Source organism: Solanum verrucosum, unplaced genomic scaffold, assembly GCF_900185275.1.
Source record: "Solanum verrucosum unplaced genomic scaffold, falcon-dt-bn FXZP01000307.1, whole genome shotgun sequence".
Lineage (NCBI taxonomy): Eukaryota > Viridiplantae > Streptophyta > Magnoliopsida > Solanales > Solanaceae > Solanum > Solanum verrucosum.
The window spans coordinates 813,843-835,785 of record NW_026020264.1 but is presented as its reverse complement, the minus strand read 5'-3'; the positions used below and the strand labels follow the sequence as shown (position 1 = coordinate 835,785).

General features: G+C 32.3%; 4 protein-coding genes across 11 annotated transcripts in view; 2 read left to right on the top strand and 2 right to left on the bottom strand.

Moving 5' to 3' along the window:
* Positions 1-21,943, bottom strand: part of LOC125833719 (citrate synthase, mitochondrial) — a 346,970-nt gene that overhangs the window by 313,787 nt on the left and 11,240 nt on the right. Inside the window, exon 1 of one of the 2 annotated variants that reach the window (XM_049512903.1) lies at positions 10,950-10,961. The exons of the other annotated variant lie outside the window; for it this stretch is intronic. The gene's annotated coding sequence lies outside the window, so the exon portion shown is untranslated. Of the gene's footprint in view, positions 1-10,949; positions 10,962-21,943 lie in introns of those variants that run through there. 2 annotated transcript variants of the gene reach the window in all.
* On the top strand, positions 2,504-5,268 carry LOC125833751 (glycine-rich protein A3). The gene is made up of 3 exons (XM_049512938.1): positions 2,504-2,599; positions 3,548-3,849; positions 4,894-5,268. The coding sequence occupies exons 2-3, from the start codon at positions 3,576-3,578 to the stop codon at positions 5,103-5,105; spliced, it is 486 nt and encodes a 161-aa protein (XP_049368895.1). The 5' UTR covers positions 2,504-2,599; positions 3,548-3,575; the 3' UTR covers positions 5,106-5,268.
* On the top strand, positions 17,100-18,866 carry LOC125833722 (uncharacterized). The gene is made up of 2 exons (XM_049512908.1): positions 17,100-17,785; positions 18,016-18,866. The coding sequence occupies exons 1-2, from the start codon at positions 17,178-17,180 to the stop codon at positions 18,698-18,700; spliced, it is 1,293 nt and encodes a 430-aa protein (XP_049368865.1). The 5' UTR covers positions 17,100-17,177; the 3' UTR covers positions 18,701-18,866.
* LOC125833707 (uncharacterized) overlaps positions 19,276-21,943 on the bottom strand; it is a 78,235-nt gene continuing 75,567 nt past the window's right edge. For all 7 annotated transcript variants that reach the window (XM_049512882.1, XM_049512883.1, XM_049512881.1 and 4 more), the window contains exons 25-26: positions 21,111-21,187; positions 19,276-19,999 (exon numbers count right to left, since the gene is read on the bottom strand). In XM_049512882.1, the coding sequence (XP_049368839.1) occupies positions 19,588-19,999; positions 21,111-21,187 (489 nt within the window). In that variant the 3' untranslated portion in view covers positions 19,276-19,587. The remainder of the gene's footprint in view (positions 20,000-21,110; positions 21,188-21,943) is intronic.

Genomic DNA, 21,943 nt, shown 5'->3' with positions numbered 1-21,943 from the left:
TATTTCTACAAAAATTGCTGCCAAGGCAGCGATTTTTTTTTAAAAAAAAAACTAGTTCCACCAAAATCGTTGCCAAGGCAGCGATTTCAAGATATATATATATTTTTTATAAAAAACCTGCCAAATGGTTGAAAATTGCTGCCTTGACAGTTTTTTAGTTAATTTTTTCTTTTTTTAAAATTCATTTCTCTTCAATTTTAATTTTTTTTTAAAATCGTTTTTCTTAATTTTTTTTTTGTTTTGAAAACAAGGCAGCGTTTTTATTAAAAAATAATTTTTTTAACAAAAATTGCTGAAAAGGCAGCCTAATTCGATACCGATTAAAGTTCGTGCCTCATTTTGATGATTTCTACGTCGAGTCCAAATTTTTGGGTGGAATCAGGCTCCCTGTCAGCAATTTTTTTAAAAAAATTAATTGTTCTTTCATAAAACTTTAAAAAAAAATTAAGAAAAGATTTTCAAAAATAAAATAAAATTTAAGGAAAACGCTGCCAAGGCAGCGATTTTTCAAAAAAAAGTTTTTACAAAAATGCTGCCAATTTTTTTTCTATGAAAACGCTGCCATAGCAGCGATATTAGTTGGAGGAAAAATAATTAGAGTTAAAAAATCGCTGCTGTGCCAGTGATTTTAGTGGAAAAAAAAATTGGACAAAAATCGCTGCCCTGGCAGCGATTTTATTTTAACGGAGTACACGGCGTTAATATGTGTCAGAGGAAAATCGCTCCGGCAGGAGCAATTTTGCCATTTTGGTTTTAAAAAAATATGATGTGCCCTTTTGAAATTTTTGGCAATTTTTTTTGCCCTTTTGGCTCCGGACTCTTCTAATGCATGACATGTTGTGGTAAAGAGCCCATTTTATGACATTAAAGCCAAAATGCTTTCAATAAAAAACTGTCAACATGTCAAGATTTAAATTCGATTTGGTGCGCTTACCATTTGAAAAAGAGGTGGGGTAGTGGTATCTTTCTATTCATAACTAGTGACATTCTTCGCTTGTTTTGTAATCCAAAGTGGAGCCAGAATGTGAAGTTAATGAGTTTTGGACTTCGCAAAAATTTATTGAATTCATCTGAACCCGCCAAAAATTCTAAGATTTAGCATCAGATTCTGTAGTTGAAGAAAAGGGAATTGAGATGCATCCTTTCTTTTCTACTGATCGTCATTTTTTCCCTTCCTTTTTCCTCTTTAGAATATGCCACAGCCAATTATCACCCATTAGTTTATGTAGCGTTCTTTTAAAGTAGTGAAACTTTCTAAAGAAAATGTGCCACTTTTATTTGTGCCACGAATAATTATACATTATACATATATATATTTATGCTTTTTTAAACATCAGGATAACTTTAATTTGCTTTTACGATTTGCTGAAGGTGTGATTTGACTTTTTGTTCAAAGTTCAAGTGGAAGGAGAGGAATTATCGTAGTAATTTTATGAAAATATACTTGTTGATGACTACTTTTCAATATACGGTCCAACAATCTTTAACATGTTTAAAGCGTATAAAAGAAAAAGAAAACTTGTATATATCATTCTAGAGGGTGGAGATTTGGTAAACCACCCGTTTGTTGAGTAGTACTAAAAGTTTGAACGTTAAATCAAGTGCCTAATTTAATATACTCATGCATGCTAAACAGTTTAATAACTTATTTCAATTGTAAGTTTTATTACGCGTTAATTAATAGTCATAATTTCTTCATTATAATCTTTTTGTGTTTTTTATTATACACAGTCAATTATTTTAAATATGGTCATTTTTGTACTACATAATTTTCTTCTTGGTTTTTTGTTTGTTTGTTGTTGTAAGTTGTAACTGATTTTTGGATAAGTGTGTTATATTATATTAGTTGCGTGTAATTATCAAACCCGAAATTTACATAAATGTGTTAAATTTTCCTTAATTAATATAAATGACACAATCCTTTTAACCAATTATCACAAGTTTGGTCTTTGTCCAACAAAATTAGTCGATCCGTCTTAGTCAATCTTGATGTTTTGGAATTTTTTTATTAATTAATTAAAAAGAATTATTAACATTTGTCCTAATATTCTATCCATTTGAAGAATTATTAAAGTTTATTAACCAGTAAGATTCGATTACTTTATTCCTTGATACATGGACACTCCATGCATACGTATTCTCTAATCAATATCCATTACATAACCAAAAAAAATTATCATTATTTCTTTTTTGGCAATACTTTAATATTAATTTTTTTACGTGTCATGTATAAGGCAGTAAAATTAAATGTATTTTAATATATTTAACATAATTTAATTTAAGACTATAATATTAAAAAAACTTTTTTATTTTCTTAAATTATTTGTGCTAAATCAAATTAGAGCATTCTTTTTAAAAAAAGGTAAACCCAATAAATGAAACAAGAAAAAAAGGAGAAAATTCTCCATAATAAAAAGTAACACGCAGAAGTAACGCGTAAAGGAAATTATAAGGATACGATTCCTATATATATATATATATATTTAGTAAAAACGTGTTACTTAATATGGTAATTTGATTTGTATAAATTTACAAAATTTCTGAATAAGTTTTCATATCTCAGGTGATCTCTGTGTTGAACAAAAATTGAATTACAAAGGTGATTCTTTTCTTCTCCTTCCATCAATTTTAATATTTTTTGGTATTTGGGGTTTCAATAGAATTTCATTTCCCATCTTTACTGCTTTGTTTTTCTGATGGTTTCAAGATTATTAGTATTTTTTTTTCGTTTTTCTTGGTGGGGTTTAGGTGATAGTTTCAAGATTCTGTTTTTCGAAATACCCATGTTTGTTTTTCTGATTTACTGTTGATTTTGATCTTTCTTGGTGCTTTTAGCATGTGATCATGTATCTGTTTTGCTGAATTGATCTTTGGTTAGGCTTATTCTTGTTTTTGCAGAATGAAATAAGCCTAATTCTGGTGGTTTTGTTTTAGATTTTTGGTCCTTTTATGTTCTGTATCCCCTAATCTCATAGTAGAAAAGAACTAACCAAATCTTTGGATTTAGTATAGTAGTGTTTTAGTTGTGATAATTGATGATTGATCTTATTTATGAGAGTGGAGGAGTTATTGCTTTTTCCCTTCGGATATCGGGGAAACAATTTGTGTTGGTATAGAAAAGCTTGATCTTGTCCAATGATGTAGTTTTTTGTAAATTCTTCTTTGTGTTTGTGTAATTATTCAGTATATCGAGTTGTGACATGCCGAGTTGTTGTATGTTTATCAGGCTAGTTTGTTCATGATCTTTAAAAAGACGAGATGTAGTAATGAGTTTAATCATAGAACATAAGACAATTGGCTTCAAGGATGGTTTGAAATTTGTTTGTGATTCACCAAATATTTAATTTGTTGGCTATATGAATCATTCTCTACTTGTGTTACATGTTATTGATGTCGAGTGGCTAAGTAAATTCGTAGATTTAAGCATAGTGATGGAGGTTGGGTGGTATTCAATTTAAGAAAAGTTGGAAACTAATGTTCTGCCTTTGACCTAGCCGAATAATCCAATGTGAATATTTACATCCTTATTGTTCTTGTTATGATCCAGGCTCTGATAATTGAATCTGAAAAGAAAAATGGGGGACAAGAATGAAAATACTGACAAAGGACTGTTTTCTAGTCTTGCTGGATATGCTATGGGCCATCACCATGGAGGCTATGGGGCATATCCACCTCAAGGATATGGATATCCACCACAAGGGTACGGGTACCCGCCTTCTGGCTATCCTCCTCACGGTGGATACCCGCCAGCAGGATATCCTCCTCCACCTGCATATCCTCCACATGGTGGATATCCTCCTGCAGGTTATCCACCCGCCTACTATCCGGGTCCATCAGCCTCACATCATGGTAATACATTGAACTAGTTTCTTAGTATTTATTGCTTCTCTGCATTTAAATCAGTTTCAAGATATAATGTCCTTTGTTATCCACACATCCCATGTTTTCTTTTTCGATCATGCAGTGCCTTTATTAATTACATTCTTCATTGTGATACCATGTCTGAATTATGTGTAAGGAATCACAACGAGATGATAAAGCTCTTGAAACATCAAGGGTGACCGTCCATATAGGGGGGATTAAAGGCAGAACAATTAACCCCTGAAGTTACAAATCAATAACTTGCATATATGCAAGAGGAAGAATGCTGATCACCAATGTGGTCCATTCATATATGCAACCACCTTAACAAACAGACTAAATAGACCTTCCAGCTTTGTTGAGAAACACCATGCTTCCGTTTCTTGGATTTTGTTATTGGGCGGAGGGGGAGGGTATCCTTGTTCTGGAAAAACGTTATTCATGCTGATACAGATTAGACTGGTTTTGGTTGTCTGAGAATGTTTGCTACCTGCTGTTTGTTAATGTGAACAATTAACTTACAGGCAATGTCTCTGGCATGTAGCTTACGAGTTGCTTGCTGCAGAATGGGTTTTCACATGAATTCAAATGCATGATCCTGATGATCAGATATTTGTTTTGGTTTGGCCGTGCTTTTATATATGCTTCCTTGTTTGGTTTTCACATGGATGTGCTACTTCACCATGGAATTGATGTTAATTTTACTAGTACTGGTCTTGATTGCTATATATATGCTTCCTTATTGTTCGATGATCAAATATGAGTTTTGGTTTTACACGGTTTCTGATCAAATAGACTAACATGAAAGATACCCCAAAGATGTAGAGAGTGCTGACATCTAGTGCATATTAATTTGTTTTTCTCCTTCTATTTGCATACCTCCTTGCACCTCCACTTAAATCCATCAATTGACAAGTGAATCCTTTGCTTCTTTTGAACAACCAATGAGTACATGAACTTGTAGTAGTGTGAAAACAGATTTTATCAATGTCTTTTACGTTACAGTTGGTTGACTATACAGAACTTTTGCAGGGCATGGCGGACCTCATATAGGAGGGGGCATGCTAGCTGGAGGTGCAGCAGCAGCAGTAGCTGCATATGGGGCTCACCATCTCATGCATGGTCGTCCTCATGGCCATTATGGCCATTTTGGCCATCATGGCAAGTTTAAGCATGGAAAATTCAAGCACGGGAAGTTTGGCAAGCATGGCATGTTTGGCATGGGGCACAAGAGATGGAAGTGATTCATTGCCTAAAGTAACAAGATTGCTGCTATCGGTTCTTGCTTTTTACATTTCTGTTGACGATGAATTTCTGGTGCATTTTGGGTGTTTATTTACTGATATTAGTATGTTATCAACACTCTCGATATGGTTTCGTGTATATATTGTTTTCACTTTAAGTTGATGACAATTTTCTGCCTTGTTCCATCCATATTTTTACACATGACTATATATTCATTTAATTTTTCCCTCACAACAAATTAAACTAGTGTTAGAATTAATTTCTTGCCTCTTTAAACCTTAATATATAGAAACGTTTTTTCCCCTCCCTGTCACAATTGCATAATGTCAAAGAAGATTAGAAGATGACACATTCATTAATGTTCTATGTGATATTCTAATACTCCAGCCTTACTAGGCTACCTGTTAAATTTTTGTTACGTTTTCAATCTATTTCTGCACCACTATAATATCTAACGAAGAATTCACGGAAGCTCTGCATGATCGATCCAAAGCTTTGGGATGTAAAAAGCTCTTGTTACAAAGGATTTTTACTGGTGAATTCGTGTTTGTAGTTCCCAATTGCCATAGAAATGTCACTTTCCTCTATAGACAATTGAACATGCTGATCTAGATGTCTAGCAACTAATAATTCATGGCCATATTTGGTTGACGAACATAGTTTATTCGGAGTTAATATAGCTGCTTGTTGAGCATTTAACAAACTCGGGTTGGTTAAATACTGTTATAGAAAATAATATTTTATTCTTAATAATAGATCCTACAGACTTTTTACTCCCTCTGTCCACTATTAATTATCGTGTTGCGCTTTTCGAAAGTCAATTTGACTAATGTTCAAAAGTTAAATTACATTATATTAATTTGATATTTTAAACAAAAAAATTTAGATATTTAAAATCTATACAAAAAGTACTATAAATTGTAATTTTTTGCATATCAATATGAAGAAACAATACATCATAAAATGTTGGTCAAAGTTTTTATCATTTGACTCTATAAAAGAAAATCATGACAATTAAAAATGTACGGAAGCGTATGAATAATGAAATGGTAAGGACAATTGATATTTCTTTTTTGGGAACAGAGAATCCAAAGCGGAAATGTTGGTAGTCGACCAATAAGGAAATGCCGTTCTTTTGAGTGCGGTTTGAACTATTGTTGTAAATTGTAGAGCAAGTGTAAATAGTAATAGAAAAAGTCGTCCTTGTTATTAATATCTTTACTTGCGGTAATTGTGACCTCTCAGGAGAATTGATGTATGATATTAGTATATTTAAGACTTTTTTATTGGCTAATTGTGATTCTATTTCGATTTTTTCTCATAGAAAAATGATCAAATAATTCCTAATCATGATCATTGCGGAACATATCACCCATATAATATACAAAAAGAAACTTCATATTAACACGAAGGAATAAGGTTGTGTATTTTGGTCTCTGAAATGAAAATATGATCGGTACATACAGTGGCGGAGATATTAGTATATTTAAGACTTTTTTATTGGCTAATTGTGATTCTATTTCGATTTTTTCTCATAGAAAAATAATCAAATAATTCCTAATCATGATCATTGCGGAACATATCACCCATATAATATACAAAAAGAAACTTCATATTAACACGAAGGAATAAGGTTGCGTATTTTGGTCTCTGAAATGAAAATATGATCGGTACATACAGTGACGGAGCCAAGATTTTCAATAAGGCGGTTCAAAATCCGAAGGAGTAAACATATGAACTAGTCTAAGGGGGTTCGACATCTATTATATACATCTAAAAAATAATTTTAACCGTGTATATATAGTAATATTTTCCGCCGAAGGGGGGTCGCCCCCTAAAGACATGCTGGCTCCGCCCCTGGGTACATATGTAAAGAAATTCTACAATTATATTTTCTTTATGTTTTATGTAAAGTCAGACGAATTGAAGAAACTTAGACCATGTTTTGTTGGTGAAAATATTTGTTTAAATTTAAAACAAAACTTAATTTAGACAGGAGATAGTAGTACTATATATCTTCATGATAGGACTTATCAATTACAAGAGCTTATTCATCTATATATTTGCAACTTAATCATGGTTATTTGATTCATGAACTAAGTTATTTTGAGATTGTAATTTTTAGATTAATTTATCACACACACCATATTTTATGTATATCCCATCTTATCCTACAAATCAAACAAATCATTTTGACCATGACGGACAAGTCCAAATAAATAATCTGCTAGGAGAACATGGCTAGGGTGGCCAAATTGATATGTATAATAAGGACCACCAACACAAATTCCTCAGCAAAGTTCCACATCAAGGTATTTTCTTCACATTTTAATTTTTTTGAAAATATTGCCAAGTTTTTTTTAATACTCTATTATTATTATTTATTTATTTTATTTTATTTTGGCCCTCTCTTGGCTGATGAAAATATGTGGTACTTTAATGCCTTTTAATGTGGGGTGCCAAGCTTTCATTTGCTGAAATAGTCTTCATGTTTACCTATATCTATGTAAGTATTTTTTTATTTTCTTGGTAGTTGAAAGCCAGATCATACTCTAATTAATTTATGAAAGAATATATTAAATATATATCACAGACCAAACTTGTCAACTTTATGATTGATATACTTTTAAAGTAAACCCTTAAAAAAGGAATAAAAGAAAACTATTATGTCATTCTATTCCTACTTTCCATCCACCCCTTTGAAAAAAAGAAAGGGGAAGTTGTTAAATTAAAGGGGAATAGAAAAAGGTTTGCAATTTTGAAAGAATATTACATTAACATAAAACTTTAAAGAGATTTAAGTACTATTTATTGGAGGTTGTTTAGTTTGAAATAAGGTAATTTCAAAAATATATTAATCTTAGATTATAATCTTTTATATGAGCTAATTTTGTTATTGTGATATAAACTTTATTTTGATTTTAGTTAATAACCACTATCAAAATAAATTTAATTTTTTATTTTATATTAGGATAACCGTCCAATTTTTAACCAAATGTCCCTAAGTATCTATCGAATCTTTAGAGGGGGGCGGAGATTCACAAACAGTCACTTTCTAGCCTTGTTCAGGATCAAATTCTACAACGAAATTCTAAAATATCTATCTGTGAAATTTTAAACTTAAGATATATAGCAATTATTTTTCAAAGACAGAGCCAAAAGATAGTCGTTGAGCATTATTTCCATTGATTTTTTACGCCATTAAGTTAAATTGATATACATTACTGACTTTTTTGCTCCACCTGTTTAATTTACATAAGCAATATAATATTTGTTTGTATTATCAATGTATATAACTAAGAGCTTAAACATATTAGTATGGCTAGGTAAGTTGTATGATAAATTAAACGGTATCACTATTAAACTTTTGAAAAATTGAAGTAGTAGTTAGGGAAGAAGAATTCCCATCTTGAAGTTTGTTTCAAGTGTACATACATAAACCATATGGAGTATGGTGAAGATAAAACCAAACCATGTGAAAATACAATAAAGTTTCTAAGAACATGGAGGGGCCACCAAGATAGATAGAATCCAAGGTACATGAACACTTTTTTTTTTAACTCGGTGTCTGAAATCCATATTGGAGTCCCAACTAAATTAGAATCACGCTCTAGGAACATGCCTCATTCGAGAGTGACATTCCCAACAGAATTTTAGAGCTTGAATTTGTGAGCTTTGATTAATGGTGAAACAATCCTACCACTGCACCACAATCCATATTGGTGGTACATGAACACTTAATTAAATATTAGTAACCAAATTTCAAAGTAATTACAATTCCAAATTCACTTATTTAACAAGTTTAATTAGTTGATCAAATCACGGCTAAAATCGTGGAAAAGGTGCATTAACCAAAGAGTTTGAATCTCGAGAAAATAGGACATGAAAGGAAAATGAATCCAACACTTCCCTATAAAACAAAATAAATAGCCACAAAAGGTTTATGCTTAGTTTGTACGGTTTTCCTCCGTTTCATTTTACTTGGTCCTTATATATAAAAAAATATATTTTATTTTACTAATTTATTTTAGCTAATTAATAAAGTTATATTACTTTTTTCCTTATTATTCTTAGTATTAAATAACTATATAAAATAATAATATTAATAATAGCAATAGTAAAATCTAAAGTTCTAAAATGTCATTAATAAAATTAATTTTTAAAAATACATTTAATTAAATCTTTCTTAAAAGATCAATAGTGGGCAATAATATGAAATGGAGAGAGGAGTATATAACTTATTGTATTTATGAAATTATGTGCTCTGAATTAAAATATTTTATGAACCCTTAGCTTCAAAGATCATAATTATCTTGAGTATGCAAATACTCTCTAGCACTTTTGTATATGTAAATTCTAATCAACATTTTTATAATATTCTTTTATCATATCGACTGAAAACTTATAAAGCCTTTTTATATAATTTTTGAATATGAATCCTCGCTCTAAATGAGTAAACTAATCCGATATTTTAGTTAAAAATGAATAATTACTTATCACTTTTATCACCTCAAAATGATCAAAAAGTTGTTTCAAAATGCTAAATGGGACCCAATGCGCCGCTACTTTGACATGCACATCAGCACATGAGCTGTCTTTTATATTTTCTTCACAAATTTAGAAATTTTCTCCTATTTGAATTTTATAATATAATATATATATGTTTTTTTATGTTATTTCTTTGACCAATTGGATTTTTATTCTGTTTCTTTCTTGAAGTCACGAGTGAATGTTGTTCCGATCCAAAACTTAAAAATTATAATAATACGTATTGCAGTAAGACGGTCGATAACCTTTCATCTTTAATTAGATGTCTTAAATTTAAGTTTTTGAAATAAAAAAGATTTATTGAAAGTATTATTTTTAAAAATAATTTTATAATATATATTCAAATTTAATTAAATTTCGATACAAATATCAAATATTATATACAAAACAAAACAAAAAGTTGGAATTATACTATTTCTTAAAACTTTTTGGTAGTTCTGTTCTTTCTTTAGTAAGCATTGTCAGACTTCATGCTATATACTCTTCAGGTATGGAGATCCTCGTTATGTCCCATTTTATATGTCATCTCTTTTTATAAATAGTTAATTCATAATATTTGTCATTTCATAAAATCAATGCAAAAATTATCATATTATTCTTTTTTTTTCACCTTTATGAGTTATTAGCCTTTAAAATATATATTTGTCTAACTTAGAAAAGGTAAGTAAATGATTTATGTTCATTGATTAAATTAATTCATATTCATTGATTGAAAACTTGAGTTCCAAAAAAATTAAATAAGCGTAGTTACATCATTTCTTAATGTAAGTGCAAAGTAAAAAGATGACATATAAAATGGGACGGAGGGAGTACCTTATTTGAATACTTCATCCGTCCATATTTATTTGTCATGTTGTGTTTTTCGAAAGTCAAAATGACTAATTTTCAAAATTAAATTAGATTACATTAATTTGATATATTTTAAACAAAGCAAAATAGATTTTCAAAAAACTATATGAAAAGTATTATAAATTGTAATTTTTTCATGTCAATACGATGAAAAAACACATCGTAAAATGTTAGTTAATTTTTTTTTATAATTTGACTCTAAAAGGAATCTATAACAATTAAAAGTGGACGGAGATAGTATCTTTTCATAACAATAATAATAACAGTAAAATTGAGAATTTTTAATAGCTCAATTGGTTGATTATTTGAATTCTGAAGTCTCACTTTATTGATGAAGATGCGATTCTCTGCATTGCAATTCCCTATTCATTTCCCCTTCCCTGCCCCAATTTTGAAATAATAATAATAACAGTAAGATTTATTTATTTATTTATCTTTGTAGTACTTCAAAAGATTAAATTGGGAAGAAAAGAAAATGGATCACAAAAAAAAAAGAGAAAAAAGACAGAAAATATGTTTTTTGGTGTCTTTTTAGGGATAAGGAGGACCAAACAGCCTAAATATATTGGAAATATTAACAAAAAATATTTTTAGAAACAGATAAACCTCATAATATTTCAATCAGACAAAAAAAAATATGGCAACAAAATTTTCTTGTCCGACTTTCATTTAAATTTTAGTTTTTCCAAATAATAATTTTAGATATTACACATGCGTTCATGTTTGTGACTTTAGCATGACAATTTCTGTACGTCATTAATATAATATTTATTTTATCTAATGGTCTATCGGAAATAGTCTTTGTATTTCATAAAAATACGGATAAAATCTCCATTATTATTTACTGTTTCAGATTTTACTAGTGAAATTACACTATATATATTATTATTGTTGTTATTAATTAATTATTTATTTATTTTGGCTTTCCCTATTCCAACTTTTGTATTTATATCAACATCTGTCAATTTCAAAGAACAAAACAAATACGTAACTAAATCCACAATGGATTTTTTGTCTTTATTTTCTCACATTTTTAAAAATCTATTTAAGACACAAGAAGATGTGATTGAAAATGGCTTTATCTTAAGCAAATCCGACACCAATAAATATTTTGGATGTTAATGTCCATACTATTGGTCCAACTGGATTTTGCTTGCTAATATTAATTTGTCAAAAATTATGATTTTCTGTTGATATTCGGAATTCAATTGAAGTCTGATTAAATTCGTATTTATACTGAAAAATCTCATATTTGAGGGTAAAACACACCCTAACAAAGGCGACTAACTTTAAGATAAAACCCATATCCTCTTAGACCTTAGAATAGTTAATTAATTCAAAGATATTACTACTCCCTCAGTCGTACCCAAAATACTTGGTCATACTTCCCTTCGAAAGTTGATTTAATTATTTTTTGAGCTAAATTTGATTTAAGTAATTTAATATTTAATTATTATTTTTTTTAGATATTCAAAAACTATTTGAAAAAGTATTATATATAATTAAGAAGCAATTCTTATAGTAATATGGTGAAAAAATGCATCTTAAAAAATTGTTTAAGGTTTATATAGTTTGACTTTCGAAAAAGAAAATGTGATAAATAATTTGTGACGGAACGAAAATATACTGTTTGTCTTTACTTTTTGAATATGATAAGTAAATAGCGGCGAAATCAGAAAATTTATTAAAAATATTTAAAATTTAATATAAATATAGAAAATAATATATAACTTATATATATAATATAATTTTTAGGGAAAGATAATTAATAACACATGCCAATTAATAAGTTTATCTAACAAAGTTTGAACTCTCATTAATTTGCCTTCATTTGATGATGATTACAAAGTTAAGCTCTTTTTCTTTATATTTTATTTTGGGGAAAGTATATCTAATTTTATAGTATAACACTAGCTTATGTGTAATTGTACCACCAAAATATTTTATTAATTAATATATATATGTCCAAAAACTTACGAGGAAATGGGTAAACAACTTTTACTCAAATTTGTAGAGAGTTTAGGCTTTATATATTATTGAAAGAATCAATATTTCAGAAAGTTTTTTGTCTTTATATCACAAGACAATATACTTTTCCTCCTAGATACTAAGCTTGTTTAGTAAGTTTAATAAATACATTGCCAGAAATGAAAAAAAATGAACATCTATTTATTAATAATCGAAGGATCAAAATGTTATTATCCCTTTCTTAAATTATCTTAGATAATACTATTTACTTATAGACCAAATAACTTATATTTACAAATTACAAGAGACAATATTAATCTCGGTCGTATAATTTCAATCATAAAATTTTTACCTCTATATATTCTTTTCTTCAAATAAAATAGTGTTTCTATTTTACGGAAGGTTAGAATGGAACATAGTTTATTAATATGGATCCTAGTATGATCGATAAAATCCCCCATCTTAATAGGAGAGGTCCAATGTTTGAATTTGAGGTATAAAAGAAGTCCTTGTAATGATGTTGTTTTTAGATGAGCCTTATGCGATGTGAAATCAGATTAATTATAATCCTCAATATAAAATCACAGACATTAGTAAGATTCTTAAATTATATATAATCAATTTTCTTAATATTTAATTCATAGTAACGATATATATCGTATATTATCTTTTTTTTGAAAAAAAAATATAATTTTTTTTTCTATTTTCAACCAAATATTAGACTTATCTTTAGAATTAATTTTAAAAAAGAATAGTTGGTTAGGGAAATGAAGTCACTCTCAACACAAACTTAGCTGTACTTGAAAATGATTCTTTCATTTAAATAACCCTGAGGGGTAGCTCAGCTGGTAAAGGCCTGGGACAAAGTCCTTCAGGTCGCCGGTTCGAGCCCCAGCAGGGCCACTGGAGGCATTACAAACCGGCCGCGTCTCCAGGGCCCCGTGGAACTAACCGTGGTGGACCCGCCTTGAAACAGCGGGACCCGGTGGGTACAGCTAGTCGGGTTCGCAAAGCGACGCCCGGAAACCACGGTAAAAAAAAAAAAAAAAAAAAAAATTCTTTCATTTAAATTACAACAAAAGGATTGGTTACAGCTGTATCCAATTTAATTTCTTTCAACCATTTTCTCCACTTCCTAAAATTAAAAATTGCTAAAAAAAACAATCCACAAAAAGGTCCCACAAGTCTCTATTCTTTTTCTTTTTTTTTTGAATGAAAACACTTATTTATAATGATATTTAAAATAGTTTATTTATATAATCCATATATAAATCACAAACTTTTTTTAAAAAGTTTCTCTATTATAAATCTTCAAGATATCACGATTGATGTATGTTGGAAAGAATGATATAATGACTAACATATTATAAATTGAATTAACGTATCATAAATTCAAATTTCGATAGCAATTGGTCTTATGTGTGGGTTTAAAAGTCCGATCAAATAAAAATATCACTTGTTTTAAAAGAAATAGTATATACTTTAAGAAACCCAAGTAATAAATATGTATGCATAATTAATGTAGTTTGTTATAGTAGAGCATCAAATTAATACTTCCTTCGTTTTATAATAATTGTTCATTAATACAACTATTTTTAATAACGTGGACGAACGGAACGAGTAATAGTCCTTTACTTTCTCCGCCTGTTTCGTAGAAAATAATGAAACCCCATGTCTCCTTTGTCTCACACTCTCTCTCTTTCCTCAAGTCGTTGTTATTAATTTAATAAATAAAAATAAATATACAGAAATATGTGTTTCCACTTTCAAAATATGCATATAAATAAATAATTTTACTATACAATATAGTTTAAAGATCGGTTCTTTTCGTGATCTGTGCAGAGTCTACATAATACCAGTTCTTGGGTTTTGGTGGATTTGCTTCAATCATTGCTATATATGCATCTCTCTTTGAATCATTCACTTTTTATACTACTAATTGGGATCTACTAAAGAGAGATAAAAAGGGGTGAGACCCATTTTGGAATTTTGGGTTTTCAAAGTGAAAAGAAAAGTCTTTTTATTTTTTTGAATGACAAAGTTATGAGGATTTTCTCAGGCTTTTGGAAGGATTTGAGTGTTTGCAGCTCTAAAAGTGGCTTTGGTGTTGCTATAAAGGAAGAGAAAGATTCATTGTAAAAAAAGGTGGGTTTGTTTTGTTATCTTATTACAGTATTTATTATAATCTTTAATTTCATGTTTATTTTTGGTGTGTTATATGTGGTTTTGTGCTAATTTTGAGTAAATGTTAAAGATGGTTGACCTTTGTTCAGTGTACAGGTTTCTTGTTTGAACAAGTTGAGCACAATTAATGGTTAAAAATTGTATCTTTGGAGGATTTGAAACTTGAAAGACCCAAAAAAGAATTAGTGGACTTAAAGTTTTTTTTGCTTTTAGCTTGTTTGTCAGGAAAATGCTAACTGAAGTGATTTTTTTGTTGTCAGAAGCTATTGTAATTGGTAAACTTTTGAGTGCTATGTAGAAGTGACTATGATTCATGAAAACAGTGAATATTTTTTTCAAAAACGACAACATACCCTGTGAAATTTGGAGTGGGGTGTTCTGGTGGTAGAGTGTATGCAGAGCTTACTCCTACCTCGGGAGGTAAAAAGGGTGTTTTTGAAAGACCTTCGGCTCAAGTGAAGCAAATCAAAGTAGTAATGAAAAAAAAAAACGATAGTGAAGAAAACATGGCAACTAATAGAAAAGCAGTGAATATCCTTTTCATGAAGTATCTAAATAAGCTAGATATGATTGCTTGTGTAAAAAGTTGGAAAGTAGGGAGTTCTTAGGCAGAGGTGGATTACAATACATGCTTTCTAGCAGCTTTTAGAGAACTTTTCCTGATTAAGAAATGTTTTGTGAGCCTTGTTGAGCTATTTACCTGGAAATGTGTTTCATTTTATTCTCAACCTTGATTACAGCACATAAAACAACATATTTCAGATTCGCTAAACGGTTGACCGTTATAGAAGAAGACGGCTCAAAGATTGCACTGAATAATACAATTAGCACTGAATAGAACCTATGTACTGTTCTGCAGAAATAGAAACAATTACCATTTTTTTTTAAAAATAATACAATTAGCACTGAATACAATATTCTTGCTCTTACTTTTAAAAATTAAAGTGAAAAAGCGTCAAGAAGTGCAATTTTGAAAGGGATGTAACATTTGATCTTAGGATAGTACTAATGTGTAGTAGTTGTTGCGTTTCTTGTCGTTTTTCCTCTTTCTTTGAGGTTTTTTCCGTAAAGTATACTGGAAGTGGGAAAGTGGGTTGGGAGGGGGTGGGGGGACCGAATGAATAGGTTATGTTGCTACCTACGAAGTTTAGAACTTCAAGGTATGTGACCATTTTTGTAGTAAAATTTGACACCTTACCTTTTGCTGCTTCTGGGGTGGTTACAGTTTGCTCAACGTGTTCATGTTTTCTCAGACTATCCAAACATGCCAGTCTTTTTTCAGGTCTGTTTACTTGGACCATGAGGTAAGTTGTTTATCAGTTGTACTTCACTAAGGACATAAGCTTGCACTCGATAGACTGATGGTTTTTGTCTTATCAATGTCTAATAAACAAGGGAGCCAATTTACCCTTTTGAGATATAAGTATATTATATTTTGAGAGCCATGTTAAGAAAATACGTGGATATTGTGCTATTTAGAGGTTCAATTTTATTTTACTGGAGGATGTGAATCAAACATACCAATCAAAATGAAGTGCTTTTACTTGCTGTGATCTCTCTGCACCAAATGGCTGATATTTCTTCCTGCGCAACAGTTCCTTTTTATGGTGACCATATATATTAGATTTTTCCATACATATCTTTCTCCCCTCTTGTTACAAACATTATTTCGTATTTCGCATATGTATTAGATTATTCCACACACATTTCATATTTCATATAGTCACCATATGAGTATATGTATTAGACTATTACAACCTCAAGTAGAAAACGCTTGAGGTTTTACAGCTTATTGAGGTTATGCATTTAATTAAATGAGACGACATATTTTATGGGGTTAACTTACTTACCTAATAGATGAATGAAAACACACGCAAAAATTTTCGCAAATTTGCACAGAAGGTGTAATTGAAATACTTTATTAGGAGTTGAGGGTTCAATTGTAACAGAGCTTAGTTCGAGTGTCTAAATGAAATATCCTGGCAAGTTTAAGGGGCTGGCTATGTATTAAGCCATTTTTTAAAAGCGAAGGCGGCAAAAAGGTCAGAAAACTAATCGTTTACTTATGTTGCCATCTCTATTCCCATGGGCATTTCATGGAGATGTGATGTCCTATATCTCTAGTTCTAAAAAGATTACACTGTCAATTTCATTTAGCATTGCGCAAGTGTGATAATTTGTTTCGCTGAAAAACTGTAGACGTAGAAAAAAACTGGGTATTTAAGTGTAGAAGGGTAGACGGGAGGGACCCATTCTCCACTGAATTTCAAACCATTGCCCACTAGCCCTAGGAAATTTTTCAATTATAAAGTAGAAGTACATTAAATTGAATGTTTCTCATTACTTTGAGTGAATAATAGGGAAATCTACTTTCTGCAATTGAATGTGGAATTTGAGATAACTCCTGTTTGACCTTTATTAACTACTTCTAGTCTCCCCATCCTAACCTTCACTTGTTGACTGACAGGATTTAATAGATTGTGAGATCGAAGTGTACAGCATATGGCAATGTTTTGACCAGAATGGATCCTCAGGCTTTTATTAGGCTGTCAATAGGGTCGTTGGGGTTGAGACTCTCTGGGACAACTTTAAATGGTACAAAATCAGGGATAAGTGCACTCTCTTCTCCCTGTGTATGCGAGATCCGTCTTCGAGGTTTCCCTGTACAGACATCATCTGTTCCCTTTATTTCCTCACCTGAAGCTACTGTGGATAATTACAACGTTGCATCCAGCTTTTATCTTGAAGAATCTGATTTGAAAGCCTTACTTGAACCTGGATGTTTTTATGCGCCTCACGCATGTCTAGAGATAGTTGTATTCACAGGACACAAAGGTGGCCACTGTGGAGTTGGTATTAAGAGACAGCAAGTTGGGACTTTTAAGTTGGAAGTAGGTCCTGAGTGGGGTGACGGAAAGCCAGTCACTCTGTTTAATGGCTGGATAGGAATTGGCAAGAACAAACAGGATACTGGAAAACCTGGAGCGGAGCTTCATTTGAGAGTGAAGCTGGACCCTGATCCAAGATATGTTTTCCAGTTTGAAGATAAAACGAAACTAAGTCCCCAGATAGTACAGCTTCAGGGGAACATCAAGCAACCTATTTTCAGTTGCAAGTTTAGTCAGGACAGGTACTATATGGTTCTTTTTATTTTTCAAATATGCTTCAGTTCAGGGTACTAAATTTAAGTTGGTTCATTTCTATTCCTTACTCTTAAATCTATCTGTTTGTAGTTTTTCACCAGAGACGATATAAAGTGCATTTACAAGGCTTATCTTGTCTAACCCTGTTTTCCTTCCCTAACTGATTTTAGAATTCGGGTCTTTTCTGTAATTGTTGTGTGTTATACTGAACTTACAGGGTATCTCCGGTAGATCCATTAAATAATTTTTGGTCAACTTCAGTTGATGGTTCTGAACTTGACGTAGAGAAAAGAGAGAGGAAAGGATGGAAAGTGAAGATACACGATCTCTCTGGCTCGGCTGTTGCAGCAGCGTTCATAACAACTCCGTTTGTGCCATCGACAGGTTGTGATTGGGTTGCCAAATCCAACCCAGGAGCTTGGTTGATTGTTCATCCTGATGTTTGCAGGCCCGGATGTTGGCAGCCATGGGGAAAGCTTGAAGCATGGCGTGAACGTGGGATCAGAGATACCATTTGCTGTCGCTTCCATCTTCTATCTGAGGGGCAAGAAAATGGTGGCGATCTCCTCATGTCTGAGATCTTGATCAGTGCAGAAAAGGGTGGTGAGTTCTACATAGACACGGACAGACAGGTTCGAGCAGCAACGAGTCCATTGCCTAGTCCAAGAAGCAGCGGAGACTTCGCAGCACTAAGTCCTGTTGCAGGCGGCTTTGTCATGAGCTGTCGAGTACAAGGGGACGGGAAATGCAGCAAGCCCCTCGTGCAACTTGCCATGCGACATGTGACCTGTGTGGAAGACGCAGCCATTTTCATGGCGCTTGCTGCTGCAGTTGATCTTAGCATAGAGGCATGCAGGCCTTTTCGCAGAAGGCTACGGAGAAGTAGTCGCCATTCCTGGTGATGTATACACAATGATAGGGAAATACTGATTGATCTCCTTCTCTAATGAAGTAAGCCAAGCCCTTGTTGTTTTTCTCCTGATTGTTGTAACAACTTGACATCATTGTATAGAACCAACTTAATCTATATTTATGAACTGTCTTCTCAAAAGTTGGTTCATTTCGGTTCTTACTCGTGCAACGATCCAACGGACAAGATCCTCAGGACCATCATGGTTCTGTTATGTCCTCGCCATCTTAATCAAATCTGAACAACATTATCTCAATGCAAGTATCAGGAAAGACAGATCTAAGTTCATGTTTCACTGTTACACAAGGAATATTTCCACGCACATATATAGATTTTGGATGTTACTTGTAACATACGTTTTTAACCTTGGTCTTGGGTCGTTAACTTAAACTAAACAATACCTTTCAAGAATAATGGATGGGGCACAAACTTTTAGGAACTCAACCAAATGAATTGACCAGCAAAAGTTAACAAAACAATCTAATCGACTCAGGTCACACATATTTCTCCCCAGAAAAAAGGGCCACTATGCTGTAAGCAAAACAATCCAAGAGCAACAACCAGAAATTGCCAAAATCTTGAACATAAAAGTCACATGTCATTACAATAGATAATGGTACAATTACTTTTACAAAACGGCCTGAAGCTCGACTAGGTACTCCCTAGCTTACTATGAGGACAGTGCTGCGAATTTACAGTCTTCCTTGAGCTTCTTCCTCTACAGATAAATATACCAACAACAACATTCTTGCTAACACAGATAAATCTGGTTATCCAAAAATTGATAACCATCCTATAGCACTACTCCTTGACCTGTAATGGAAGTGTATATTCCATCACGCTTGGTAGGTAATGCGACTAATCTTGTTGGTGCTTAATTTAATGTTTTCTCTCCCATTTACTTTCCCGTCTACCATCCCGTTCTCTTCGTTCCACAATTTGCCTAGGCTTACTCCCCCGGGGACCATGCCTTTGAGACGACCCAAAGTTCATGGATGGTCCCTCAAGTGCTGATACCAGGTCTGCGTCCCCAATACTCCCTGTGTCCCCCGAGTCTTTACTACCATCAAAGTTTTCTTCATAGCTGCTGCCACATTCATCTCTGTCACGTGATTGTAGAATAGTTGGATGTTGGCCAGAGAACTGCCTTGCCCCTGATAGAACAACAGTAGGCATGGTTACCATTGATGAGCTTGTAGCAGTTTCAGGCTGTGTCATCCCTGTACTAGTTCTGGTCCCTTCATTACCTGCTCTTCCCATTTCCCTTTCACGGTATCTTTCTCGTGGCCTACTGCATTAGATTGAAAAACACATCAAGAGAGGATTCCTTGGATTTCAAAATTCTGTTGCACTAAACCACTGTATTAATCAATTGTCAAGAGCAAAAACATAATCCAATGGAAGTCAGTAATAGCACTCTCAGTTTGACACTTAATACTGGTTGAGAAACAGACCAACTTATTGCTGCTTGATGTTGCAACCATTTTGTTGACAAGAGAGAGAAGAATAGGACAAATATGATTTATTTACTCCCACTGCCACCATTTTTGGAGGCAGTGATGTGACATCTACATTAAACAGCCTTTGAATGTGCTGTTGAGACCATGATATCAGTTCTCACAACCAGAATCCCATGGACATAAGCAACAAACGCTAGAAAAGAATTACTAATTCTACTACCCATCAAATTTAGTGCATTCATAGTTCATAAAACAACACTATTTTTGAGTAAGATTAGAGGGGATTTCTTCTCATCCTGGAACAAGAAAGGGACTCTTCAAATCTTGCATGACATAACAATGATGTGCTCAATCAATTTGTACCATCTATATGCACAGCTAACATTGCATTCTTGAGTTATTCCCACTGGACAGTAAGAATTCTTTTCTTTGTAGAAGACAATTCAATAGCCATGAGAAAGAAAAGCTAGAGGAAAGAATTACTAACTCAACCATTGGAAAATGCAGTATTTTCATTGTCCATAAAAACAAAATTATTTGCCTGAAGAAAAAAGTAATCCCATGTTCATCTTGGACCAAGGTAAATCTTGTGGTAATCTTATATGACATCGAAGTGACAAGCCTGAACAATTTAGAAAGACTTTATGTGCATGGCAAGTGCTTCCACCTGTTTATGCCTTGACATTCACCCTTGCCATTATACAACATAACCTAGACATAAGAGAATTCTTATGTCCACCGGCAATAACTAAAGCAAATGTTGCAGTTTTGAAAAATGAAAAGGGGAGGTGAGAACCCCCCCCCCCGGAGGGAACAGGGTTTTGGAAGGAGTCTGAGCCAAAGATTAACCTAAACTAGTTTTCTCAACACAGAACATTCAGATGCCAAAAAAAAAATGCTATAGTTTATCATGAAACAAAAGTATTACGCAACAAAACTTACCCACTATTTGTGGATGAAAAATCTCGTCTCGATCGAACTCCAGATTCAACTTGCTCAAGTTCTCGTTGCAGTTCTCTCTGCAAAAAGATCAGGTGAAATCGGCATGCAAGACTTCCACTCCATCATATGAAACTTAAATTTAATTTAGCATAATCACTTACGATGAGGATACAAGCAGGGCGGAGCTATAGATAAGAAAGGGTGGTCAGCAGAACACCCTTCGTCGGAAAATTCGACCGTGTATATAAGTCTATTAACTTGATATCTTAATTAATGAACATGCTTAAACAACAGAGGCTGGCAATCCAGCGGTAAGGATGCTCATTTGCGTCGTTGAGGTCCTAGGTTCGATCCTGGCCTGCTGCGTTTTAACACAGTTTTTTATCTTTCTATTTCTAGCCTTAAATTTTATTACAATTTATTCAATGAATTTATTAACCTAATAATTAAGATTTATTGTTTCTATATATTCTCGATCCACATTAAGTGAATAGTTAAATTTTGTTACAGTTTATTCAATGAATTTATTAACCGAATAATTGAGATTTTATTGTTTCTATATATTTTCGATCCATTTTAAATGATTGTTAGAGTATAACATAGTCTTCTTTATATTTTTCGATCCATATTAAGTGAATTGTTACGCTTTATAGTTTTAAGTTTTCGTATGTTTTGGTTAAATGATATGTAATTTAATTTTAGATTTGGGTGGACCCACCCATCAGTAAAAAAAAAAAAAGTTTGGTGCAAACCACTCAACTAATTTTTTTTTTTCTCTTTTAAAGTTTGAACGCCCTTGACGAAATTTTTGGCTCCGCCACTGGATACAAGTT